The sequence below is a fragment of the Ochotona curzoniae genome, unplaced genomic scaffold (genome assembly GCF_017591425.1).
Source record: "Ochotona curzoniae isolate NIBS_2020 unplaced genomic scaffold, NIBS_Ocur_1.0 patch50, whole genome shotgun sequence".
Classification (NCBI taxonomy): Eukaryota; Metazoa; Chordata; class Mammalia; order Lagomorpha; family Ochotonidae; genus Ochotona; species Ochotona curzoniae.
Window position 1 is genome coordinate 1 of NW_024467029.1, and position 9,285 is coordinate 9,285.

A 9,285-nucleotide genomic window follows, 5' to 3' on the forward strand; every position below is an offset into this window, starting at 1 on the left:
ATCGTGCAGCATGGCTGACCACAGACCGCTCTGTGTCAGCGTTCGTTTATAAACATTCACCCTGACAACGTCCCCACCAAGAAGCAGCACTAAACGACTCCTGGCCAGGTCCCCGCTTCCCCACGGGAGGCATCTGTGTAGCCAGAGGACTGGGGATGCTCCAGCGGTCTGGGTCCTGTCCTTGCTGCGACCAGGGCTGCCCATGTCCAGGCCAGGCGCTTCACTTGGTCTGCATGGGCCATGGGTGATGAGGCTGGCAACGCGGATCCTTGACTCCTGGGCTGGCACCAGTCAGGTCTTCATCACACCCACAAAGGAGACCTGTGAGAGCAGACCCCGAGCCCTGGCCTTGTCTGCTCGCAGCCTCTCAGACCCCAGAAGCGCTGCCCGTGGGGTCATAGCCCAGACACTGGGCTCAGGGGGAGCCATGTGTGAGGCTGGGGCCTATACGCACCTCCTGGAGGACCTTCTCCAGCGTCTCCTTACTGTGAATGGACCGCCTGTGGAGACAGCACTCGGTCATCCCTGCCCACTCCCACCAGGCTCACATGCAGGGAGGCGGCAGGTGTGCATGGATGCTGGGCCCCCACCTGTCTATCCTAGTTGCTATGGTCACCGTGAAGGCCCCCTCTGTGTCTGGCAGGTAGGTGGATGGGACCACCCAGTAGGTCCCAGCAGACAGCAGGCAGAGCCGGCTCACGTCCTGGGCGCAGCGGTGTGGCACGCAGCTCAGCAGTGGCTCCTGAAGCAGCAGCAGTGGGGGCGTGGCCGTGGGCAGGGCCTCACTGTCGCCGTTGCTATTACTGTCAGCTGGAACCTGGACGAAGAGGGGCCAGAGCTGAGTGGGAGCCGCACCCTCCCTCACCACCCCAGGGCTCCTCCTGGCTTGGAGCCCCAGCCACCACCCAGGTCCTGGGGTCCCCTGTGAACAGATGGGCCACTGGTGCATCATAGCCAGCCAGCCACCTGACAGGCACATTAAGGGTCTCCGCGCCCTAACCCCGCCCAGCTCCCTCATCCCGGCCCCGCCTGCCTGAAAGACGTGGAAGCCGATGGGATGCAGGTCGCTGGTGCTGAGCCGGCACTGCTGAAGTGTGATGCGCACGCAGCGGGGGCCAGCTCCCGCGGGCACAGAGAAAGGCAGGCGGGGGTTGGTGGGATAGGAGGCGAAGTTCCTGCTGCCCCCTGCTGTCTGGCCAATTCGCCAGGAACCCTGAAGCCGCACAGTCTCCCACTCGGTGGCCACTGCTGCCCCGGGGCTGGCGCTCTTGGCCACAAGCCTGACAGCACTGCCAGAAACATACCACAGGAGGGCGCTGCAGTCACGGCCACCACCACCCTGGGACCACGGGAGCCGCCCCACGCTCACCTGAGGGAGACTCTGCCGGTGGAGAAGACACGCAGCAGGAACTGCCCCGCGACGCCCTTCAGGAAGGTGCTGGGCACCACCAGGTAGTAGCCGGGCGAGAGCTCACAGTGCACGTGGACCTCCCGGTCATATGCGTGGCACGCGGTACCAGCCACAGGGGGCACAGACAGCACCCTGGGCAGGCTTACTCGCTGCTTTTCCACCTGCCAAGGGCAGGCCAGCACTCAGCAGAGGCTGTGACCAGTCCTTGACCTCTGACCTCTGACCCTGCCTAAGGACACGGCCTCTCATGGTCCCAGCTGGAGCACCCTGGCCTGCTGGTCACCGCTTCCATTCACGGGCTGGCTGGAAATGGCCACAAGCCCAGCTTGTCAGTCCCAGATCCAACCAGACAGGGCTGTGTCCCCTCAATACGGCTGCACACAGAGCTTTCCAGCGCCCACGGGGTGGGCCCACCACACTCCAGTGGGGCACACAAACTAACGAATACGCCCGTGAGCAAGCAAACAGCACCGCCGCCCTGACCACGGCCACCAGCCCCGTGGCCCTGCTCTGTCTCTCTTTGTCTCTCTTAGGCCTTCCAGGAAACCATTTCAGGAACCAGTCCTGAATGTGTGGCCAGCTGGGGCAACAGCCTGCGGAGTGAGCAGCAGAGCAGACTGGGAGCCCACAGCCACCTGTGTCCCAGCATGGCTGCCCCTGAGACCTGCTAGGCCTCCTTGGGCTGTGAGGGGCCAGGCTGGGGTGCAATTACCTTCCAGATGTGCAGGCCCACAGCTGGGTAGTCCTTGCCAGGAAGGCTGGTGGAACTCTGTGAGGTGAGGCCGCTGGCCGCAGGTGCCCGGTGCCGGCCCGCCCAGTCCGCCGGTCGCCTGTCGCGCTTCTGCAGCAGGGCCACATACACCTCACTGGGCTCCAGGACCCGCAGCCAGAACTTGGGGTTGCTGGGGAAGCTGCTGTTGTTCCGGCAACCTCCAGCAGACTGGCCCTTGACCCAGGCCCCGGGCAGCGCCTGCGTGTGGCACAGCACCTTTTCTGGCACAAGAACATGGCAGTGTCACCATTGGCCTGGCCTCAGCACTGCCAGACTGTGCCAGGGTCACCCAGGGGCCCCACCAGCACCAGGCAGCTGTGCTGAACCCACCCGCTACCTGTGTGAAGGCTCTGCAGGTGGCCAGCGGCGGTGACTGGGTAGCCCACGGTGAGCTCATCAAACTCGCTAAGGAACTCATCCTCTTCCATCCAGAACTCTCCTTCTTGGAGCTGGGACAGCAGCTCGGCTTCTTGTGCGGACTCCACCTGGCGCCACCCCTCACCCCTGCAACGAGGCCATCTCAGCGGGGTGGGGTTGGAGGGCCCCCTCCGGGGCTCAGGACCTCGTGTGCCCATCAGCCCCATGATGCTTAGCTACAGGGGGTGCCTGGGGCAGCTGGGGTCTGGGGTCTACACCCGCCAAGAGTTTCCAGGCTCCAGATCACTTCAGAGCCCATGAAAAGGTGCTGCATGGCCTGGCTAGGCACAGCCACGCTGGCTGACAGGTAGCCTGGGCCAGGGCACTCTGGGTGGGTGGCACTCACCCCTCTCTCCAGCGCCCCTGCCAGCAGTGTCGGCCCCAGGTGTTGTACACACGCAGCAGCAGCACCCGAATGCTCTGGCCCCAGAGTTCCTGCACGTCCGAGATGACCAGGCTGTGGAACTCGCCCAGCTCGCCGGCATCTGTGTGAGGAGACGCTCAGATACAGCACCCTGGAGCCCACGCAGAGCACACATACGGGGCCGTATCTTCCCGGCTAAGAGCTCCCACCCAGAGCATGCACACACGGGGCCGTGCCTTCCCGGCTGATAAGAGCTCCCACGCAGAGCACATATGCTGGGACGCTGCCCTACAGCTGCCACTCTGGGGTCCAGTCACATCCCTGTCCTGCCATGGGCACCAGTGACCAGCTGCCAGCAGCAGCATCTCCAAAGCCCGAGGAGCCAAGTAAAGTACCACTCCCCCAGGGCAACAGTGGCAGGATGCAGGAGCATGCCTTGCAATGTCACGAGGGACACTGCACACCCGGGGCCCACTGGAGTGTCTGCCTGCAGCAAACCAGGCCTTTACTGAGCCCTGATCAGGTGTGGGGCAGCATGAAGGTTAGCATGTTCCAGTCAGCTTTGGTGGTCATAACCTTGACCGACTTTCATTTGCAAAGCAACTCTAAATAAGAAACTACAATCAGGGGTACTCACAGCCATGATGCTTCTAACCAGCCAGCATTAGGTGCCGGAGCAGGACAACCATGGCAGGTTTGGGGGTTGGTGCCCCAGGTAAGACACTGGGGCACAGCTTGTAAAGCTGCCATCTGCAGCGTTAGCATCCCATGTGGGCCCTGGTTCATGTCCCAGCCGCTCCATTTCCCATCCAGCTCCCTGCTGAGGCACTGGAAAAGCAGTGGAGGATGGCCCAAGTGTTTGAGTCCCTGCACCCATGTGGGAGACCCGGATGGAGCTCCTGACTGATGCAGCTATCCAGGAAACTGACTTTCAATAAACCAATCTTCAAAAACAACTGAGTTGCCGACCGGCCTCCAGCACCCTCCGGTGGCTTTAGGTTCCAGTCAGCTCTGCCTGCCTCCACCTTCCAGTGTGAACCTGGGACATGTCCAGTGGGAGACCAGGATGGAGCTCCTGGCTTTAGTCTGGTGCAGTTCTGGATGCTGCAGGCACTTGCAGAGTAAACCAGAGGGTGTAAGACCTGTCTGAGTCTTTCAAATAAGTAAATAAAAAATTTAAAACAAACCAAAAACACAAAGAGGATGTGGCTCCGTGAGTCGAGCTGCTGGCTGAGTGGCAGGCACCCACGTGAGTGCCAGCTCAGGCCCAGGCTTGCCCTCCCTTACCAGGGCGACTGGGAAAGCAGCAGAAAACGGCCCAGGTAGCAGGGAGCCTGCCACCCACATGGGAGACATGGATGCAAGGCCTGGCACTGGCCTGGCCCAACCTCCACTGTCTGGGGAACAGGCTAGGGAAAGGAAGTCCCTCCAGTATTTACTTCAAACAAAGAAATAAACGTCTTTAAAAAGGAAGAAAACCACAGTACGTGCATTCACCAATTAAGATGTTGATAAGTTCCATGAGTACAAAAAAACAGTATAAACAATATAAAGAAATATTCCAGATATTTACAGGAAAAAAACGGAAAACTGTGCTAAGAAGCTTGCAGTGGTCTCTCCTTTCATGAAAATCTTTCTTTAACAAACTTTAATGAGGTTACGAAAGTGAACAATGGGGTGGCCCTTGTGTGGTCACCAGCTGATAACACACAGGCCAGGCTGTGCAACCACTGCTTCCTGGGCAGAGAGCCCAGCAGCGGGGCCACAACACAGGCTTTCCTCCAGGCAAGAGGCCACGAAAGAAAGGACCACCTCCACCAGAGAAGATGGACACGGGGGACATTGCACACCCAGGGCCCCGAGGACAGGGTCCACCCCATCACAGGGACACGAGGAACATCGCACACCCAGGGCCCCGAGGACAGGGTCCACCCCATCACAGGGACACGAGGAACATCGCACACCCAGGGCCCCGAGGACAGGGTCCACTCCATCACAGGGACACGAGGGACATCACACACCCAGGGCCCCGAGGACAGGGTCCACCCCATCACAGGGACACCACACACACAGGGCCCCGAGGACAGGGTCCACCCCATCACAGGGACACGAGGGACATCGCACACCCAGGGCCCTGAGGACAGGGTCCACCCCATCACAGGGACACAAGGGACACTGCACACCCAGGGCCCCGAGGACAGGGCTCCCTTGAAGTGTGCAGCAGGCACAGGCCCTGTGTCCTTCCAGCTTACCTGGCCTGGGTCTCAGTACCAAGCAGCTGAGCAGGCACCTGTCTTTGAGGTCGAGCAGCCGCCCACAACTCCGCAGCTCTGGGCCACCGGGCCTGTCCTTCTGGTCACCAGCTCTTGCCAAGGCCTTCAGGTCCCACCTTTCTGCCAGGCCACCAGTGAGGTCCACCAGTGCGTCGGCCACCTGCCCTGCCCATAGTTGTTCATAGGACCCATGGACCCTAGGGTTTGGGACAAGCAGCACAGAGTGAGGTGCCATGTGGCGAGGTGCCCTCTTCCCAGGGCCTGTGGCCTCCGCAGTGCCCTCAGCAGCCCACCTGAGCCCAGTGCAAGGCAGAGCTGGAGTGTGCACACCTGCCCCTGCTCACACCCACACTGGCACCCACACCACCAGCCGGCCTCACTGCGCGCCTCGGCCCATGGCCGTCCACAGGCACAGCCTACGAGCGAGACGCCTGTGCCTTCCGACTCATGAGCTGACCACTCAGGGCTGGAGCCACAGCCTGGCCTGAGGGGACAGAGTTAAAGGTGAGTTTGTGCTGCTGCCCGTGAGACCACAATGGTGTTTCTGTCAGAAAACCCTTGTGAGGTGTCTGAACTCACACACGGCTCAGCATCCCCCATGCTGCCAGCAAGCTTCCCTTCCTCACGCTTCTCCCCACGGAAGCCCGCGGTGCCCTGGGCGTGGCCCTCACCGCAGCCTCGCTCAGCAGGCACAAGCAGAGGCTGCCTGTCCCGGTGGCCACAAGATACAGGGTGAGTGTGGTGTGCCTGGGGCAGACATGGAGGATGGGGAGGCAGTGCTTCCAGGCTGACTTGATGAGAGGGTGGAAGGTGGCAGGCGGGGTCCTAGGCCCGTCCATGTGGTCACCCAGTCCCAGCCTGAGGCCGACCCCTGTGCCACAGGGCCTCTAAAGCCCAGGGCCGGCCAGGCGCTTGGCACACGTACTTGGCGTAGACCTTTTCCAGCAAGGGAAGCCAGAACACATCTTCCCTCCGGCAGCGGGAGAAGCAGAGTCTCCCTGCAAGACAAGGCAGACGGTCATCGACGGTCACCTCCGCCCAGCGTCCACACTGCCAGATGCGACAGGTGAAGGCACCCCGGTAGGTCTCGTCGGCCCAGCTCGGCTGTCCTGGAGGGACGACCTACCATGCATGGGAGAGGGAAGAAAGCATGAGACAGGCGCCTCCTGGCGCTGGCGGGGGGCCCTCAGCACCTGCTGCCCACGTGGGCTCCACCAGGCCTGGCAGCCAGAAGCCGGGCTCACAGCATGCTCACCCACAGCAGGCAAAGTTTCCTGACGTGTCGTGCAAGGACTGCGGGGCCACACAACTCCCAGAGTTGCTACCCACCATGTCCTAATGTCCCAAATAAGCATGAACCTGAATCCATAACACATGGGATGCTGCAGGGCCAGCGAGCAGGCCAGTAGAGCTGGTTGCCCCTGCCAGTGGCAGGTCCAGGGTGCCCCAGGACCACGCAGGCCCTGGTCCCAGTGGCCCTGTTGCTTCCCTGTCGCATTCTTGTTTATAAAAAGGCCAAAGCTACCAGGGACAGCACCAGGAGCTGGGACCTGCTGCCTGAGTGGCCACCGCCTCGTGGAGGTGCCCCAGCTGCCCACACCAACGCCTGCTGCTGGGGAAGGATGAGCCCAGGGCCTGTGGCTGGGAGGCTGCCAGCAGCACACTGCCAGCAGACAGGTCAGCTCTGTCAGGTGCCCTCTGGCCTGTCCTGTTCCAAGCACGGGGCTCTGCCCACACCACTCGAGCTCAGAAGACAGCAGAGCAGTGGGATGTCCCCTGAGGATGGTGACAGTCTGGGCTTCGTGCCCTCATACTTCCCACTAAGCATCACAGGCCGCGTGGGGCCCAGGGGCCTGGACACTGCTCGCAGGGGAACCTGCTGTAGACAGCAACAGGCAGGGAGCAGAGAGCGGCTGCACCCTGGTCCTGCCTTTGGCAGGGGCACCGTACCCGCTCCAAGCCTGCACCCTGGTGAGCTCAGGCCACACCTGCTCCAAGCCTGCACCCCGGTGAGCTCAGGCCACACCTGCTCCAAGCCTGCATCCTGGTGAGGTCACGCTACCAGCCAGGGCACTGTACCTGCTCCAAGCCTGCACGCCGGTGAGCTCAGGCCACACCTGCTCCAAGCCTGCACCCCAGTGAGCTCACATCACCAGCCAGGTACCATACCCACTCCAAGCCCACACCCTGGTCATGCCATTGGCCGGGGTGCCATACCTGCTCCAAGAGGTGCCGATGCTGCTGCAGGGCGGCGCAGGCACACAGGAACCAACAATCCCCCAGAAGTCCCTGCTTCACCTGCCCATCCTGGGGGTTTTCTGGGAACAGCCGGGGTGAGTCACAGATTTCCTGAAACAAAGGTAGCTGTTCAGGGTCTGTGGGAAGGACTGGCTGCCAGGAGACAGGTGCCAGCTTCCCGAGGATGCCTGCTGGGCCAGGGCATCCACCTCTGTCCACCTTGCGGGCTGGCCATGCTCCTAGCTCAGGATAAGGCTCAATGGTCAGAACTTGCCCCAGACTTGGAGGGGTCGCTCTGGCTCTCTGCAAGGATCCATGCCCGTGTTCCCACGCTGTTCTTCCTTCCTCTCTCGCTCCGCTCAGAACGCCAAGTTCCCCCTTTCGATGCCATTGTGATCTCCCTCCTACGTCACCAGAAACCACTGGAATTCCTGCCCTCCTGCTGACCCCACCAGAGTTCCCTCACAGACAACCTCTTCCGAGGGCTGCCTCAGAGCCAGCTTCCTGCCTCCGCACCCGCCGAGGCCCCTCCCAGCACCCCCAGTCCTCTCCCTTCCAGCCCCAGACCACGCCAGCTCAGGGCCAAGGCTGCAGGTCATGAGGTCCCCTCCATCCTTCCTCTGCCCCTGCCTCATCTTCCACTCGAGCAGCCAGAGGTTAAGCTTCTCTGTGGGGCACACTCGTGTGCTTTGCCCCATTCCAGCAACTGTCATGACGGCCCAAGGCCCTCACTCTCAGGTCCACTGCAGTGGCGTGCACACCTGCCTCGCCAGCCACTTCCCATCCAGGAAACAGGAGCAGGTGGGTCACAGACTCAAACATCTGCTGCCCTACCACCCTCGCTGGCCTCCCGCAGCCCTACAACCCACTGTCTAATGCAGCACCCCTCACCTCCATCGGCCTGGCCTATAAGCCCTTCCTGCCCTGGCCTCTGCCCATCCCGCCTCCCAGCCACCTCAGACGGTGCCTCTGGGTGTCCCCCTGGGGCCAGAGCCAGCGGCTGGGCTGGGGCAGGTGAGCCATACCACTTGCAGAGCCGGGCATCCCTCTGAGCTCCTGGTCAGCCGCCTCCAGCTGGAAGTGCAGGTGGCACTGCCACAGAGCTGTGCTTTGTGTCTTCAAGAACACATTGCCAACAGGACCCGCGCCTGGCCTGGGGGCTGGGATCGTAGCCCCGGAAAACTGTTCCTTGTGCTGGTCTCAGCCGCCACAGAGACCCACCCACCGCTTTTCTTGCCAGTCAACCTTCAACTGACAACACCAGAGAGGCAGGCGGCGTGTCCACGGACCGGAACTCAGGCGGACAGAGTTCTACCATCCGCGCTAGCTCTCGGGTCTCCCACACACCCGGACTGCACAGAAGGACCCCAACTTGCACTCTGCATGCATGCATGGTGGGGTGCGCACCCCAGCTGGGGACCCCCAGCAGCGAATTCGCCAGTATCCTTCCTGGGCACCTAACACTCCCCTGCTGGCGACTGGAGCCAGCTTCTGTGCAGAGCGCGCCCTGGCCGAGCCTCCGGAGCCCCCCGCTGCGGACAGGAGCTAGATAGCTGCCCCCTTCCCGGGGATACCCGACCGGGAGCGGTCAACAGGCACACCCCTCGCAGCCTGCTAGCAGGCAGCCCCGCTCTTCTCTCTCTCAGGGAAGTTATCAGACCCCAACCCAGACCCCAATAAAGGCACCCGAGCGACGAGGGACGGGCCGGGGTGCGCACGGGGCCCCCAGCCGCACCTGCGGCCGCCTCCACGTGATGTCCTCCCGGAACTGGGCCAGCGGGGTGGACAGGTTGAAGAAAAGCGAGGCGTC

General features: G+C 62.2%; 1 protein-coding gene across 1 annotated transcript; it reads right to left on the reverse strand.

Annotated features, from left to right (window-relative positions):
• Window positions 1-39: 39 nt before the first annotated feature.
• On the reverse strand, window positions 40-9,282 carry LOC121168086 (calpain-10-like; the record flags this gene model as incomplete). Its single annotated transcript, XM_040997851.1, has 12 exons — window positions 40-321; window positions 455-500; window positions 591-817; window positions 1,034-1,289; window positions 1,370-1,572; window positions 2,124-2,404; window positions 2,521-2,687; window positions 2,947-3,085; window positions 5,217-5,434; window positions 6,163-6,359; window positions 7,455-7,586; window positions 9,211-9,282. Coding segments are annotated over 12 exons (1,968 nt in total), but the record flags the coding sequence as incomplete, so codon positions are not given.
• Between the last annotated feature and the right edge of the window lie 3 nt (window positions 9,283-9,285).